At 47.4% G+C, this 18,359-nt stretch overlaps 1 protein-coding gene across 1 annotated transcript in view; it reads left to right on the forward strand.

Moving 5' to 3' along the window:
* The window catches only part of TMEM214 (transmembrane protein 214), a 418,213-nt gene that overhangs the window by 223,815 nt on the left and 176,039 nt on the right, over nucleotides 1-18,359 (forward strand). The window contains exon 12 of the mRNA XM_078650054.1: nucleotides 14,397-14,510. Within this exon, the coding sequence (XP_078506180.1) occupies nucleotides 14,397-14,510 (114 nt within the window). The remainder of the gene's footprint in view (nucleotides 1-14,396; nucleotides 14,511-18,359) is intronic.

Genomic DNA, 18,359 nt, shown 5'->3' on the forward strand with positions numbered 1-18,359 from the left:
TATATATATAATTTTTTCTCATACCAATGCAGCTCCCATCTGGGAGGCTAAACATTGTCATAAAACACACAAACTGCTTTTGCAAAAATACATAATATATGCATACAAACACATGAGGGCAAGTAGCACTTGAACTCTGTTTTAATGAGTAAACCTCATGAGGAGACTGCAAAAGAAAAGCAGGCATTGTTAGCCTACAGGCTGCATTGTAAACCAATAACATAGAAAATGAAAGCATTTTTCCATAAAACTGGCACCGTGCCTTTGAGTCGGCCATGACCCCTAGCTTCCCATCATGCCTCACGGGTGACAGTTAGGTCAGTTGTTGTTTGTGTAACCCTGAAGATTAGGGCACCAAGATAACATTTAACAATGAAATAATAATCTCGTTTGACTGGGGAGGCGGGTGGGTTACTTATGACTTTGATGAGGATACCCCTGGAAGAGAGCTAGGATTGCAGGTATGTAACTTATCCTTCTCTTCCAGGGGATCCTCATCAATAGTCATAAGTACTAAATAGAATAGCAAGCCCATCCTCCGCCTGCGGGCAAATGAGAAACAAAAGTGACCCAATTAACAACAACCGAAAAATCAGCTGTTGAACAGATTTCTCAAGGAGGCTTGGCTTTCTTGGGTGTCCGCTCTAGTATCTGAGTCAAGACAGTAGTGTCTTGTAAATGTATGCACTGATCTCCAAAAGGCTGCTTTACAGATCTCGGAGAGCGGTACGTTATTGAGAAAAGCAGTCGTAGCCGCTTTTCCTCTCGTGGAATGAGCTTTGGGAGCGATTAAAAGAGGCTTCTACGCTAACTGGTAAGCCAATTTGATGCATGAAACTATCCATCTCGGAGATGGACCTCTTTGATGCTAGAAAACCTGTCCTGGTCGAACCATAATTAATAAATAGGTGATCAGACTTTCTCAATGACTTCGACCTGTCAAGATAAAACTTCAAAACCCTTTTAAGGTCTAATGAATTTAGAGCCCTCTCAGCTGGAGTGGAGGGATTAGGACAAAAGGTCGGCAGGGAAATGGTTTGATTTACAAGAAAGTCGGACACCACCTTCGGAAGGAAGGAAGGATGTGTTCTGAAGACCACTCTATTGAGATGGAAGACCAAATGGGGCTCTTTTGAACAGAGGGCCTGTATCTCACTCACCCTACGAGCTGAGGTGATAGCCACCAGGAAAGCTACCCTCCATGTAAGGTGTTGTAAGGTTGCTTTGTGGATAGGCTCATAGGGTGGACCCATCAATTTTGATAGTACCAAATTTAGTTCCCAAGGAGGTGAAGGCGGTCGGATAGGAGGGTAGACCTTCTGGAGAACCTGCATGAAATCCTTCACCTCCTGTTACTGAAAGAACGAGGGTTGAGAAGGAGAACACCTGTATGCAGTAATGGCAGCTAGGTGCACCTTAATGGAAGAGAATTTCAAACCTGCTCTGGCTAGATAAAGCAGGTAGGGCAAAATTACCTCCTCCTGCCCCTTGGTGGGACTACAATTATTTTGCAAACACCATTTATAAAAACGTTTCCATTTGCAAGCATAAGCGTGCCTTGTGGAAGATCTCCTTGCTTCTTTCAATATGGTCATGCAGTCTTGTGGAAGACCTAAATGACCATACTGGAGGACCGCAGGGGCCATGCTGCCAACTAGGTTTACAATTCAGCCTGTAGGCTAACCATGCCTGCGTTTCTTTTGCAGTTTCCTCATGAGGTTTACTCATTAAAAACAGAGTTCAAGTGCTACTTGCCCTCATGTGTTTTTATACATAGATTATGTATTTTTGCAAAAGCAGTTAATGTATTTTATTACATTGTTTAGCCTCCTAGATGTATTTAGAGAGAGAGAGATATATATAGAGAGAGAGCTATAGAGAGAGAGAGATGTATATAGAGGATGAAATATATATATAGAGGATGAGATATATATATAGAGAGAGAGATATATATATATATAGAGAGAGAGAGATAGAGAGAGAGATATATATAAATATAGAGAGAGAGATATATATATATAGATGTGTGTATATATATATATATATATATATATATATATATATATATATATATATATATATATATATATATATATATAGAGAGAGAGGGATATATATATATATAGGGAGATATATGGAGAGATAGAGATAGAGATATATATATATATATATATATATATATATATATATTAAGCTCCAAGGGGTGACCAATTATTCGAGTAGCACTCCGACACAGCACGCTTTTCTCCCCAAAAAAAGCCTTTATGGTTTGCACAGATAAATTCACAGTCTCTGGATGCATGCGACCGCAGCCTGACGCGTTTCGTGATTCCACTTCCTCAGAGGCTACAGCGGTCGAGGAAACAGAACGGGCCACACCCTCATATTTAAGCCAAATCACATGTTGATATTCAACTGCTCTGGATGAGTCAATGCGTAGGCATCTGGGTAATGTAGTCCGTATCTGCACTCCTTCAGAAGTGCCGTGTCCCATTTTCGAAGCCCTCGCTGTATTTAGACTTCATGGCCCCCACGCCACGGGGTGGTGCTGCTCAGCGGCTGGACGGCCGCTTAAATATTAAGCTCCAAGGGGTGACCAATTATTCGAGTAGCACTCCGACACAGCACGCTTTTCTCCCCAAAAAAAGCCTTTATGGTTTGCACAGATAAATTCACAGTCTCTGGATGCATGCGACCGCAGCCTGACGCGTTTCGTGATTCCACTTCCTCAGAGGCTACAGCGGTCGAGGAAACAGAACGGGCCACACCCTCATATTTAAGCCAAATCACATGTTGATATTCAACTGCTCTGGATGAGTCAATGCGTAGGCATCTGGGTAATGTAGTCCGTATCTGCACTCCTTCAGAAGTGCCGTGTCCCATTTTCGAAGCCCTCGCTGTATTTAGACTTCATGGCCCCCACGCCACGGGGTGGTGCTGCTCAGCGGCTGGACGGCCGCTTAAATATTAAGCTCCAAGGGGTGACCAATTATTCGAGTAGCACTCCGACACAGCACGCTTTTCTCCCCAAAAAAAGCCTTTATGGTTTGCACAGATAAATTCACAGTCTCTGGATGCATGCGACCGCAGCCTGACGCGTTTCGTGATTCCACTTCCTCAGAGGCTACAGCGGTCGAGGAAACAGAACGGGCCACACCCTCATATTTAAGCCAAATCACATGTTGATATTCAACTGCTCTGGATGAGTCAATGCGTAGGCATCTGGGTAATGTAGTCCGTATCTGCACTCCTTCAGAAGTGCCGTGTCCCATTTTCGAAGCCCTCGCTGTATTTAGACTTCATGGCCCCCACGCCACGGGGTGGTGCTGCTCAGCGGCTGGACGGCCGCTTAAATATTAAGCTCCAAGGGGTGACCAATTATTCGAGTAGCACTCCGACACAGCACGCTTTTCTCCCCAAAAAAAGCCTTTATGGTTTGCACAGATAAATTCACCGTCTCTGGATGCATGCGACCGCAGCCTGACGCGTTTCGTGATTCCACTTCCTCAGAGGCTACAGCGGTCGAGGAAACAGAACGGGCCACACCCTCATATTTAAGCCAAATCACATGTTGATATTCAACTGCTCTGGATGAGTCAATGCGTAGGCATCTGGGTAATGTAGTCCGTATCTGCACTCCTTCAGAAGTGCCGTGTCCCATTTTCGAAGCCCTCGCTGTATTTAGACTTCATGGCCCCCACGCCACGGGGTGGTGCTGCTCAGCGGCTGGACGGCCGCTTAAATATTAAGCTCCAAGGGGTGACCAATTATTCGAGTAGCACTCCGACACAGCACGCTTTTCTCCCCAAAAAAAGCCTTTATGGTTTGCACAGATAAATTCACAGTCTCTGGATGCATGCGACCGCAGCCTGACGCGTTTCGTGATTCCACTTCCTCAGAGGCTACAGCGGTCGAGGAAACAGAACGGGCCACACCCTCATATTTAAGCCAAATCACATGTTGATATTCAACTGCTCTGGATGAGTCAATGCGTAGGCATCTGGGTAATGTAGTCCGTATCTGCACTCCTTCAGAAGTGCCGTGTCCCATTTTCGAAGCCCTCGCTGTATTTAGACTTCATGGCCCCCACGCCACGGGGTGGTGCTGCTCAGCGGCTGGACGGCCGCTTAAATATTAAGCTCCAAGGGGTGACCAATTATTCGAGTAGCACTCCGACACAGCACGCTTTTCTCCCCAAAAAAAGCCTTTATGGTTAATATTTAAGCGGCCGTCCAGCCGCTGAGCAGCACCACCCCGTGGCGTGGGGGCCATGAAGTCTAAATACAGCGAGGGCTTCGAAAATGGGACACGGCACTTCTGAAGGAGTGCAGATACGGACTACATTACCCAGATGCCTACGCATTGACTCATCCAGAGCAGTTGAATATCAACATGTGATTTGGCTTAAATATGAGGGTGTGGCCCGTTCTGTTTCCTCGACCGCTGCAGCCTCTGAGGAAGTGGAATCACGAAACGCGTCAGGCTGCGGTCGCATGCATCCAGAGACTGTGAATTTATCTGTGCAAACCATAAAGGCTTTTTTTGGGGAGAAAAGCGTGCTGTGTCGGAGTGCTACTCGAATAATTGGTCACCCCTTGGAGCTTAATATTTAAGCGGCCGTCCAGCCGCTGAGCAGCACCACCCCGTGGCGTGGGGGCCATGAAGTCTAAATACAGCGAGGGCTTCGAAAATGGGACACGGCACTTCTGAAGGAGTGCAGATACGGACTACATTACCCAGATGCCTACGCATTGACTCATCCAGAGCAGTTGAATATCAACATGTGATTTGGCTTAAATATGAGGGTGTGGCCCGTTCTGTTTCCTCGACCGCTGTAGCCTCTGAGGAAGTGGAATCACGAAACGCGTCAGGCTGCGGTCGCATGCATCCAGAGACTGTGAATTTATCTGTGCAAACCATAAAGGCTTTTTTTGGGGAGAAAAGCGTGCTGTGTCGGAGTGCTACTCGAATAATTGGTCACCCCTTGGAGCTTAATATTTAAGCGGCCGTCCAGCCGCTGAGCAGCACCACCCCGTGGCGTGGGGGCCATGAAGTCTAAATACAGCGAGGGCTTCGAAAATGGGACACGGCACTTCTGAAGGAGTGCAGATACGGACTACATTACCCAGATGCCTACGCATTGACTCATCCAGAGCAGTTGAATATCAACATGTGATTTGGCTTAAATATGAGGGTGTGGCCCGTTCTGTTTCCTCGACCGCTGTAGCCTCTGAGGAAGTGGAATCACGAAACGCGTCAGGCTGCGGTCGCATGCATCCAGAGACTGTGAATTTATCTGTGCAAACCATAAAGGCTTTTTTTGGGGAGAAAAGCGTGCTGTGTCGGAGTGCTACTCGAATAATTGGTCACCCCTTGGAGCTTAATATTTAAGCGGCCGTCCAGCCGCTGAGCAGCACCACCCCGTGGCGTGGGGGCCATGAAGTCTAAATACAGCGAGGGCTTCGAAAATGGGACACGGCACTTCTGAAGGAGTGCAGATACGGACTACATTACCCAGATGCCTACGCATTGACTCATCCAGAGCAGTTGAATATCAACATGTGATTTGGCTTAAATATGAGGGTGTGGCCCGTTCTGTTTCCTCGACCGCTGTAGCCTCTGAGGAAGTGGAATCACGAAACGCGTCAGGCTGCGGTCGCATGCATCCAGAGACTGTGAATTTATCTGTGCAAACCATAAAGGCTTTTTTTGGGGAGAAAAGCGTGCTGTGTCGGAGTGCTACTCGAATAATTGGTCACCCCTTGGAGCTTAATATTTAAGCGGCCGTCCAGCCGCTGAGCAGCACCACCCCGTGGCGTGGGGGCCATGAAGTCTAAATACAGCGAGGGCTTCGAAAATGGGACACGGCACTTCTGAAGGAGTGCAGATACGGACTACATTACCCAGATGCCTACGCATTGACTCATCCAGAGCAGTTGAATATCAACATGTGATTTGGCTTAAATATGAGGGTGTGGCCCGTTCTGTTTCCTCGACCGCTGTAGCCTCTGAGGAAGTGGAATCACGAAACGCGTCAGGCTGCGGTCGCATGCATCCAGAGACTGTGAATTTATCTGTGCAAACCATAAAGGCTTTTTTTGGGGAGAAAAGCGTGCTGTGTCGGAGTGCTACTCGAATAATTGGTCACCCCTTGGAGCTTAATATTTAAGCGGCCGTCCAGCCGCTGAGCAGCACCACCCCGTGGCGTGGGGGCCATGAAGTCTAAATACAGCGAGGGCTTCGAAAATGGGACACGGCACTTCTGAAGGAGTGCAGATACGGACTACATTACCCAGATGCCTACGCATTGACTCATCCAGAGCAGTTGAATATCAACATGTGATTTGGCTTAAATATGAGGGTGTGGCCCGTTCTGTTTCCTCGACCGCTGTAGCCTCTGAGGAAGTGGAATCACGAAACGCGTCAGGCTGCGGTCGCATGCATCCAGAGACTGTGAATTTATCTGTGCAAACCATAAAGGCTTTTTTTGGGGAGAAAAGCGTGCTGTGTCGGAGTGCTACTCGAATAATTGGTCACCCCTCGGAGCTTAATATTTAAGCGGCCGTCCAGCCGCTGAGCAGCACCACCCCGTGGCGTGGGGGCCATGAAGTCTAAATACAGCGAGGGCTTCGAAAATGGGACACGGCACTTCTGAAGGAGTGCAGATACGGACTACATTACCCAGATGCCTACGCATTGACTCATCCAGAGCAGTTGAATATCAACATGTGATTTGGCTTAAATATGAGGGTGTGGCCCGTTCTGTTTCCTCGACCGCTGTAGCCTCTGAGGAAGTGGAATCACGAAACGCGTCAGGCTGCGGTCGCATGCATCCAGAGACTGTGAATTTATCTGTGCAAACCATAAAGGTTTTTTTTGGGGAGAAAAGCGTGCTGTGTCGGAGTGCTACTCGAATAATTGGTCACCCCTTGGAGCTTAATATTTAAGCGGCCGTCCAGCCGCTGAGCAGCACCACCCCGTGGCGTGGGGGCCATGAAGTCTAAATACAGCGAGGGCTTCGAAAATGGGACACGGCACTTCTGAAGGAGTGCAGATACGGACTACATTACCCAGATGCCTACGCATTGACTCATCCAGAGCAGTTGAATATCAACATGTGATTTGGCTTAAATATGAGGGTGTGGCCCGTTCTGTTTCCTCGACCGCTGTAGCCTCTGAGGAAGTGGAATCACGAAACGCGTCAGGCTGCGGTCGCATGCATCCAGAGACTGTGAATTTATCTGTGCAAACCATAAAGGCTTTTTTTGGGGAGAAAAGCGTGCTGTGTCGGAGTGCTACTCGAATAATTGGTCACCCCTTGGAGCTTAATATATATATATATATATATATATATATATATATATATATATATATATATATATATATATAATAAAAAGAGAGACCAAACCTTTGAGGCGGGTAAGCTCTGGAACCACAGCGCCGCATGCAGCATTGGAAAGGTGAGGCAAAGCAGATGGACGTAGGCTATACACCGGTGCAACATATACTTTGGAGGGGACAAAGCACGTTGTGTGACAAAGTAGTCCGTTTGAAGTAGCGCCGGCTCTGAGGTGGGCGTGTGCGTACATTTGGAGTGTGTGAATAGCGTTCTATAACGGCGGCTGAGTACGCCGTCGGGTGACGTTGACGCCGCGTGTGGCGTCTCAGTGCATCAAGCCATGTTGTGGATGCAGAGCCCGGGCACGATATGCACGGCAAGAACCACATATCGCTGGGACCGACTGTGAGGCCAGAACTTCAGAGCAGGTACACTCGCGTCGGCGCCTGCACATATCGCTGGGGCGCATTCTAATTGCAGACATGTCTGTCATACCCGGACAACGCCGGGCCGCGTGTGTGTGTGTGTGTGTGTGTGTGTGTGTGTGTGTGTGTGTGTGTGTGTGTGTGTGTGTGTGTGTGTGTGTGTGTGTGTGTGTGTGTGTGTGTGTGTGTGTGTGTGTGTGTGTGTGTGTGTGTGTGTGTGTGTGTGTGTGTGTGTGTGTGTGTGTGTGTGTGTGTGTGTGTGTGTGTGTGTGTGTGTGTGTGTGTGTGTGTGTGTGTGTGTGTGTGTGTGTGTGTGTGTGTGTGTGTGTGTGTGTGTGTGTGTGTGTGTGTGTGTGTGTGTATATGTGCAAGGTAGTTCGTCGGTGCTTCTACCACATGAAGCAGATGGACATTGGTATCAGATGGGGCGGAGCCGGCAACAATCACCCAATGCGGTAATTGCAGAACACTTTTAAATCTTCAGTGCACCGCAGACTTGCTTCATTGCTCCTGTATTTCACCTGGCGCTGACGAGGCTTAACTGAAGCCGAAATGCATCCGCCCATTTGTGAATAAAGTGGCCTCCGACTGTTCCCCTGTTGTGGTCCTTTTCTTTTCCTTGGAGGAGAAGCTTGTTGCAGACATTTCGCGCGGATGCCAGTGACGCGCTGTTAAGGACCCCCGCAACACAAAGTGGATTCAGCCCTGCTGGTTTGTTTGCTCCGGTGAACGTTTGATTGTCCAGGTTGCTGGAATGGCTGTTTCTCACCACCTCCCAGCCAGGAAGAAATCAGCGTTGTAGGCGCCATTCGGCTCCTCATCGGGCGAAGGTGAATTTCGCTATAGCCCCCGTAAATTGGAATCCTGTGCTTCGGTGGTGGTTGTTGCGGTTTGGGGGCTTGAGGAGGTGACATTCACTAGCAGAGAGCGGCATATATTCAACCCTGCGGAGCCTAACATGTCGGAAATCCATCCCGCTTAACCTGAACTTACCTGGAATCTACATTGCATTCTGGGCAAGGTAGTTTGTCAGTGCGTCTACCACGTGAAGCAGATGGACATTGGTATCAGATGGGGGTGGAGCCGGCAACAATCACCCAATGCGGTAATGGCAGGACACTTTTAAATCTTCAGTGCACCGCAGACTTGCTTCATTGCTCCTGTATTTCACCTGGTGCTGACGAGGCTTAACTGAAGCCAAAATGCATCCGCCCATTTGTGAATAAAGTAGCCTCCGACTGCTCCCCTGTTGTGGTCCTTTTCTTTTCCTTGGAGGAGAATGAATATATGTGTATATATCTATATATATATCTAGGATTACAGGTAAGTAACGTATCCTACTTGTAGGAGTTGTATACTGTGCTGGGTGCTGCTTATGGCTTACGTAAGGCTTTATTAAGTCTTCTTAAGGTGTTGCACAGCACTTTTCTCTAAGGGGGTTTGGTACTGAGATTCACTTGAGTCATAAACCGAGTTTACCCCTGTTGCATTCAAGTAGTCTTTACAGGGCCCTTCCTACCTTGTGCTCTTTCCCTTCCATCATTCACACAGGGAGCTATTTATATACTGCATTTTGTAGTACATTTAGTAGTATTACGAAATGTGCTACAAAATGCTATCCACAAACGAGATACTGCTGGTGATCCCAGAAGATCTTAGTGCCTTCCTGACCCAGAGAATACATGACGGGCAGGACATAGCCAAATATGTTACCCTTGCAGGCCTAAATACCACATATTTTTGGGGCATGGCTGTCGATACCAGTGTTGTCCTTTGTAGACACACCTAGATGAGGTCCACTGAGTTCTCCGGCAATGTACAGGCGGGCCTACTGGACATGCCCTTTGACTGATCCTGCCTCTTTGGAGAGAATGCAGACTCCTCACTGGAAAGTTTTAAAGACAACAGAGCTACAGAGCATTCCTTGAGGCTGTTGACCCCCACCAAACAATTTCTACACCCGTTTTGGAAATTTAGGGGCTACTCCAAAGGGTTGACTTTAAGACAGAAACTACTTTAACAACCTCTGATGCAACAGACAGCCCAGCCTTTTCACAGTTAAGGATGCAAATTAAACAGTCAACATGCAGGGGTACCATCCTTCCACCTTCTCCTCCTCTGCTACAGTGGCCAATGAACTGCTTTAGTTTACTTTTAGTTGCCCATGCCCAACCGTGCAGTGAACAGTAGGATTCAGCCTTTCCTCCCAGGGTGGTGATCCATCATGTTCAACAGATGGGCGTTGCAATTTGTTGAAGATGGCTATGCCATGCCTCTTCTCTCCTCCCTTCCCGCTATTCGTCCCACACTAGAATGAATTTTGGAGGAGTAGCTTTCTATTCTTTTTCAGGGGGATGCACTTCTTGTTCTCCAAGGGTGCAGTCTAGAGAGTACCAAACTCCGAAAAAGGCCTGTCCTGGCCCTCCAACCCCGGAATACCTTTCTGCAGAAGGACCCTTTCACAATGCTTATGCTGGCCTAGATCTTGTCTGCTCTAGATGTGGCCAGTTGGATGGTGCCCTTTGACTTGCAGGATTCGTATTTTCATATTCCTGTTTTGAAGTCCCACTGGTGTTGTATGCGGTTGGCTGTGGGCCAGGAGCATTTTCAGTTTTCCATGCTCCCCTTCGGTCTCACCAGCTCCTCTCGGGTGTTCACAAAAGGGATGATGATGGTCGCTGCCCAGCTTCAAAAGTCAGGGGTACCTGTATTCCTGTACCTCTTTGTCTGGCTGCTACTGGCATTGCTTTTCTCAGCCATTTGTTGACCACCCCGGGACATGTTGACCACCCCGGGACAAAGACAGATTTCTGGACATTGTTGGGATTGACTATAAACCAGAAAAAGTTGCACTAGATTCTTCAGCAGTGTTGGAGCGATCTTGGATACAGTGGAGTTCAGAACTTTTTCCTCTAGAGGGACGCATCCAGGACATTCGGCTATTATATCAATGTTTCAGGCTCGACCCTGGATCATGGTAAAAGCAGCTCTGAGACATCTTGGCCTTGTGTCAGGTACCTCATGCGTGCTCTAACATAGATTGTAAGTTTCCAGTGGGCCCAGCATCGTACATTCTTTCCCGACACATCCTGCTTTCAGAGGACATGGTTTTTGATTTGCATTGGTGGTGGCTGGTCTAGATACCAAGTGTTCCAGCAGCAGACTCCTCTCCCTTCCCCCTCCAGAGCTGATGTGATGTCACTGCTGGACTATCTGGAGGAGGTGGAGAACAGGGGACTCTGGTGCCTGTCGGAGGGTTGGTTCCAAATCATCCTGCTGGTGCCGCAGGCAGTTCGTCTAGCTGTGAATGTCTTACTGTTGTCCATCAAGGGGAGCCTTGTGCAGGTTCTCACAGACGTCACTGCCACCATAGGGTACATCCTAAGGGAGGTTAGACTGAGGTCCTGAGTGCTGCACCTGGAGCCTTTGTAGCTCTGGAGAAAGTTGAAGCACCAGGGCATTTACTTGATCGCATATCACCTACCAGGCTCCCTGAATGCCAGAGCAAGTGAACTAAGCAGACTGCATCTGGTAGATCATGAGTGGTATCCTCATCATGAGGTGGTGCAGGCGGGCTTCCAACAGTGAAGTGAACCTAAGCTAGATCCTTTTGCCACCGTTGAACAGGCAGTGTCAACAATTTTGCTATTGGGAGTTTCAGCAAAAAACGTGATTAGGAGATGCTTTCCTGCTGGGATGGAACACAAGACTCTTTTACACCTTCCCGCCTCAGCCTTTCCTGCTGCAAGTTCTGAAGAAGATCAAGAACAGCCAGGTTCAGGTCATTCTGTTATCGTCTGATTGTACCAGACCAGTGTGGTACCCTGAACTCCTGGGCATGAAAATGTTTTCTCTGATCAGACTGCCACTGCTCGTGGGCCTTCTATCTCAGCAACAGGGGAGGGCCCCTCCACCCAAATCTACCCAGTCTACACCTGCATGCATGGCAATTGAGAGGTGGCTATTGAGTGCATTTGATTTGCTGCCTGAGCCGGTGGATGTCATTCTTGCTGCACCCTTACACAAAATCCATTTACGCAGGCCACTGGGACAAAATTGTAACCTGTTGCAGTCTTCACAACACTTACTCTTACAGGCAAAACTGTCTGGTCTCCTTTTGTTTGTTTTGTGTTTAGCCCAGCATTGCCTTACAATCGGCACTGTTTAAGATTTTTTGGGCTCTTTCTGCGTTTGCCAGACCAACCATCCTTGTTAAAGGTTTGACACACGTTTCCTCCCATGCAGTTTGCTGTGCCACAGGGGGCCTTAAGTTGGACTTGACATTTCTCCTGTATATGCCCTTTGAACCGATACAGAGCTGCACATTTTTTCTCGTGACTTCGAAGACCGTCTTCCTCATTGCAATTACACCAGTCCAATATGTGAGTAAACTTCAGGCACTTTCAATGCAGCCACCCTCCATCCCCTTTTTACAGGACAAGTTTGTGCTTAGGACTCCATTAATCAATCATGGGTTTGTATAACGCTAGCTACTCACCCGGAGTGGGTTTCAAGGTGCTGATGGAAAGGGGCGGGGGGGCAGAGATTTGGGGGGGAGGGGGTGTACGCAGATCCGGGAGGTTCACGGAGTTCAATCGAAGAGTCAGGTCTTGAGATCCTTTAGGAACTTGGGAAGCAATGCCGTCTGACGAAGGTGTAGAGGGAGGGAGTTCCAAATCTGGGCCGCGAGGAGGGAGAAGGAGCGCCATTCTGTTCTGCTTTTCTTGATCCAGGGTACTGCTGCGAGGGAGAGCTGGGCTGTGCGGAGAGGGCGCCAGGGAGCGTGGAACACAAGACAGTGGTTCAGGTTGGCGGGTCTGGTGTTGTGGAGGGTCTTGTGGGTGAGAAGCTTGAAGGTGATTCTCTTAACGGGGAGCCAGTGTAGGGTCCGTAGCTGCTGGCTGATGTGACAGTGGCGGGGTCGTTTGAGGAATAGTCTGGCGGCAGCATTCTGGAGTTTGCGGGTGTGGTTCTTGCTAATCCTGGCATAGAGTGCGTTGCCGTAGTCAAGTCTGCTACTGATCAGGGCGTGTGTTACAGTTGTCCTGTGTTCGGGGGATCCACTTGAAGGTCTTGCGGAGAAGGCGTAGGGTGTGGTAGCCAAGAGTAGGTGATGGCGTTGACCTGGCGGTCCATTTTGAGTTTGGAGTCCAGAATGATTCCGAGGTTGCGTGCATGGTCCGTGAGGGCGGGGGGGGGCCCCGAGGGCAGGGGCCACCAGGTGTCATTCCAGGCGTCGGTGTGTGGGCCCATAATGTGTATCTCTGTTTTGTCTGTGTTGAGTTGGAGTCAGCTGTTCTTCATCCATCGGGTGACGGCTTCCATTCCGTCTTGAAAGTTGCGTTTGATGGTTGGTTCATTGGATAGGGAGAGGATGAGCTGGATGTCGTCTGTGTATAATGTGTTGTTGAGTCCGTGTGCTCTGACAATGTATGCGAGTATGTAGATGTTGAATAGGATTGGGCTGATGGAGGATCCTTGTGGGACTCCGCAGGTGGTCGGTCGGTTCTGAGAGGAATGGGGGGAGTCTGACAAGTTGCATTCTGCCGGAGAGGAAAGAGAGGATCCATTCAATACTCGGACAGTGTTCTTGCCAAAAGTCACGATTCCTTTCCACGTTGGTTAATCCGTCACTCTGCCAGTGCTCTTTGCTGCCCCTCACCCCTCGAAAGAGGATGAGCGCCTCCATCTGTTGAAACCCACAAGGGCTTTACGCTTTTATATTGATCGGACCCGAGTCCTTTGAGTGGCCAGTCATCTATTTTTGGGTTCTCTGGTGCAAAGAGGAGGAAGGCAGTGCAGAAGAGGATTGTGTTGTTGTGGACAGTCCTTTGCGTTAAGATCTGCGATGTGCTACCCTATAGGCAACCCTTCAAGGTATGAGAGTCGATTCCAGGGCTAAGGCTGCTACCACTGCATTGGGACGCAGAGTGCCTGTCCTTGACATCTGCTGGGCTGCGGTGTGGGCTCAGTGCACACGTTCACAAAACTCTAATGCCTTGACCAACCTGTTGAAGTGGGAAGGACATTTCGACTGCTCGGTCTTGCCGGACTTTTTGGTTTGAGGCCACTCCACAGACCCTTCACCTGAGGGAGGATTGTTTTGGTGTCTTTTTTTAAGGTGAGGAATCGGTGGTTAAACGTATCCATCAGAAGAAAGTTACTTATCTTCGGTAACTTTCTGTTGGATACTCTGTCTAACCACATATTCCTCACTGGCCTCCCTCCCTCTCACCTGTGGACTGGCCTTTTTTTAAACATCTAAAAAGTCCCAAGTTAGTACTCGCCACACTGTAACCAAGAATTGTTCATCTGACTGTGCCGAAAGTTGAAAGATAAGAAACTGACATCAGCGTGCACAGATAGCCCTTATATGCGGCTTGGCTCTGTCGCTTCTGGAGTGGTATGGAGCCATTTTGAAGCTGCACAACACTACCTACTGGCCCATAGAAGCACTGCTGTGATTTGCATACTTGGCACTAAATAAATAAAATGTAACTCAACATGACACTGCAATCTTGTGTGGGAAGAACAGTACTTTATTTGCTTGGTCAAGAAGCATTCAATAAATAATAGTTCTTAATGGCGCTTACTTGGCAGAATTGTAACATATTTGTATTTTCTTCTTCTAGATGAGAAAATCTTTGCAAGAAACTGTTCATTCTTTTAAAGTCACTAATGAAGAATTGTCCTCAAAAGGAACGTATAATGTGCAGGACATGAGTATCTGTGATGCCTCCTGCAAGGTATGTTTTAAAAAAGAATGTAATGTCTATAAATATTCCTAATGTAATCTTTGTAATGATCTAGGAGCAAACTTCAAGTTAAGATAACGGTGAAGAGAAGTTAACAGAGCTGTTGACTCTGAGCTCTGTGCTACCACACAAGCATATCCTGCTTCATCCTCACGCCTGCTCTAACTGTATATCATTCACTCCAGTAAGCCATAACACCATTATATCCAAACTCAAATACATGTTTTCCGTCTCTCTTGTTGACCCCTGAATTGCAAAGATAATGATTGCCATTGAAACTTCTGCAGTCTCTAATATAATTTATTTTTAACTTTATTGCAATTTGGTACAGATATGAACATCAAAAAAAGCGAATTGAAGCATTGTATAACCATCATAATAATGAAATCCAATACTCTACCTCCACAGTCTCTGTATAACCTTTATCAGCTCTCTGTCCTCTGGCAAAGTTCCAGATTTTTGCAAAACTGCTCTTATTCCAATTCTGAAAAATCAACCCTGGATCCAACAATTTTATCCAAATACAGCCTATTATCTTTCTACCAGCTATCTGTAAAATTGAGAGATGTCCATGCTCCATTTTCAAAATATATTGAGGAAAAATCCCTATTAAATACTCATCAATCTGATAAAGTCTTAAAGCCACAGAATCCTGACCGTACAATAATTCCTAGTCGTCAGACTGATGTTTCAGGCTTTATCCTGGATTTTGGTGAGACTGACTTTGAGGCTGCTGGGCCCTATGACAGCCTGCATCCTGCTGGTAACACATGCCAACAGGCGTATATGGGCTCTGCAGTGGGGCTTGAAGTACCAGTGGGTGCAGCATCAGGGACATCTCTCCTGCCTGGTCCAGCTATCGGAGAAGCTGCAAAAGACCAAGTGGTGGCTGACGAACCTCGATTGGGTCAGCTGCAGTCCGCTCTCCCTTCCCCAAAAAGAGCTGGCTTTAGTGAAAGATGCGTCACTCCTGGGCTGGGGCGGCTATCTGGGAGAAGTGGAGATCAGACGATTCTGGTCTCTGGTAGAGTCTCAGCTCCACAACAACTTGCTGGAGTTGAGAGCGATCCAACTGGCATTCAAAGCCTTTCTTTCTCCCATCAAGAGGAGGCTAGGTCAGGTGTTCTCAGAAAACACCACAGCCATATGATATTGCAACAAACAGAACGGGTGGGGTTGTGGACGTTCTGTAAAGAGGCTCTGCATCTCTGGACATGGTTGGAACCCTAGGGCATTTCCCTGGTGGTTCAACATCTGGCAGGTTAAAAAAAAGAGAAGGCTGTGCAGAAACGGTCCATCTCATAATGGATAGTGCTCAGCAATAAGATCGGCTTCTTATTGGCTAAGAAACAACCCCCTGGGGTCTTGTGTGTTCATTCCACCAGCGCCAAGGCTGTGACCACTATGTTGGCTCACGGAGTCTCTATCCTGGACATTTGTCAGACTGCAACAGTGGGGGTTGTCTGCACACGTTTGCCAAACACTATTGCCTGGACAGTCTGGTTCATCATGAAGGGCATTTTGCCCATTCAGTCCTCCAGGACTTCCTTATCTAAATCTGACCCACCTCCAAAGGGAATATTGTTGGGTATTCTAAAGTGAGGAATCTGCGACTAGAAGTTTCTAACATGAAAAATAAGTTACTTACCTTTGGTAACGCCTAATCTGGTAGAGACTCCCCACTCTTTGAACAGATTCTTCCAAATAAGTTAACCCTTACGAGGTCCTTAGTATCTGCACACAGGTACTTCAGCAACCTTCGTGACTCTGCACTTCTGGCATGGAATGATTGCGAAAAATACCTGATGTCAGCCTGCTGAGGTGGCACCTATATAGACACAGCACATGTCCCTTGTGGTGCAGAGCAGAAGAATGCCACCTACCGGGTCACAGTAGACTGCTTGAAAAATTTCCAGATCCAGTCTGGTGCCTGGGGATTATTCTAAGGTAAGGAATCCACGGCTAGATAGTCTCTACCAGATAACACATTATCAAAGGTAAATAACTTATTCTTCAGGTTTTTTCCCAACCTCAGTACTGAAACAGTTTTAACTGCTGCCAGCAATGACCTCCATATGATCTTAAATGCTGGAGTCTCCACTGCCCTTATTCTCCTCGATCTGTTGACGGCTGTTGCCATTGTTTCTCGTGCTATTTTTGTCTGGAACAGCCTTGCTGCGGTCAGCCTCCAAGGAAATGTTTTGGACTGGTTCACATCCTTTTTTTAAAGGGACAAAAGCAATCAGATTACCTTGCTTATTTTCGCTTCACCTTTAAAAACTATAACCTGTGAGGTTCCGCAGAGCTCTTCGTTGAGCCCAATGCTTTTCACCTTGTATGTGGCCCCTCTGACTGACCTTATTGCTTCTTATGGCTCTCAGCTTTACTCCTATGCAAATTATACTCAACTCAGTTTGTATCTGTGTCCAGAAACAATTCAAATGCTGTTTGCAAACTGGTCACTTAGATGAATACCAACTCCCTAAGTCTTGACACTACCAAGATCAAGGTCCTGGTTTTGGTAATTCTTCACTCTGGAACACAAACTGGAGGCAGGAGTCCTTAGGTGTCTGCCCTTCCCGGCCTGCAATGCCTGTTATCCAGAAGTAACTTTCGATAAAAAAAATCACAATTTTCCTTTGAAGCTTGCATTAATAAACTAGCAGCCTTTTGCGTTTTCAAGGTGAAAGTCTTGAGGTCCTGTAAGAAAGTCCTGACCAGTCTCTTTATACTACTAGTGAAGAAATGTGGTTGGCCTTTCTGTTAATTTTCTCTAAATACCATTACTGATTCAGAATGCTACTGCCAGACTTATTCTAGATTTTTGTAAATAGACCAGAATTTCTGATCACTTCTCCACCCTTCGTTGTGTTCTAGTATGGAAGCAATGCCTTTTTAAGGCTCTGTGATTTTGTCATAAAGCTGTGCATGGCTCTGTGCCTAGTTGTTCTCTTGATACTTACTCATGAGACCTTTCCGTTCTAGTTCTTCTCATTTTGCAAATATTCCTAAGTTTGCAGTATGTGTACAGGTGTCCGTGCGTTCTCAGTATTGACTGAACATGTGTGACACAATCTTCTCCCTGCCGTCTACGCTGAATCAAATCGGCTGACTTTTTGCAGATTACTAAAAACTCACATTGCTGTCATAATTCTGGATTCCTTGTCTGCTCCAGGACATCCTTGGGTATTTGCGTCCTTTATAAAATTAAATCAAATCTTTAAATGTCATTGGGTCTCTGCTCTTTGCTGCTGCTGGATTTAACATCTTGGGGGAACCCTACAGTGACTGTGGGAACAGAACAGCCAGTGGTGTCCCATCAGTGATCCAGGTGCCTGAATGGAGACTGCTGCACTGGCTGTTTAGTCTGCCCTCATGACCATAAATTTAAGTCTTTCTTTTCTTCTGGCTTCCTCTGCAGCCCCTACCACCACCATGTGCGGAGCATGCTTTGTCCACTATTTGGGCAAGCCGCTATACTGAAGGCCACATGAAGCCTGTTGACTTAGTCCTAGGAGTTCAGTGGGCTCTGGTTCTGCCCTCCCCACTACTACCATGATGGCGGCTACCTCTCAGATGATTACTCTTCTCCATTTCAGATGATTACTCATCTCCACTACATGCAAGGCTTTTTGTTGTGGTTGCCCTCCGGAGCCTCTGAATTGTGGGAACCTCCTGCTTTGCTGGTGGGTATTCCCTGCCCACAGCCTGACATTGTGGCAGGAGGAAGGGTGACCACTGAATAGAGGGCACTATTGTGGCTAACCCATGATTGCATGTCGTATAACTGAACTCTTGCATGCCCTTAGCCACCTGCCCTTTTTCAGGTAGGTTAGTGGC

This window comes from Lissotriton helveticus, chromosome 6 (genome assembly GCF_964261635.1).
Source record: "Lissotriton helveticus chromosome 6, aLisHel1.1, whole genome shotgun sequence".
In the NCBI taxonomy this organism is placed as follows: domain Eukaryota; kingdom Metazoa; phylum Chordata; class Amphibia; order Caudata; family Salamandridae; genus Lissotriton; species Lissotriton helveticus.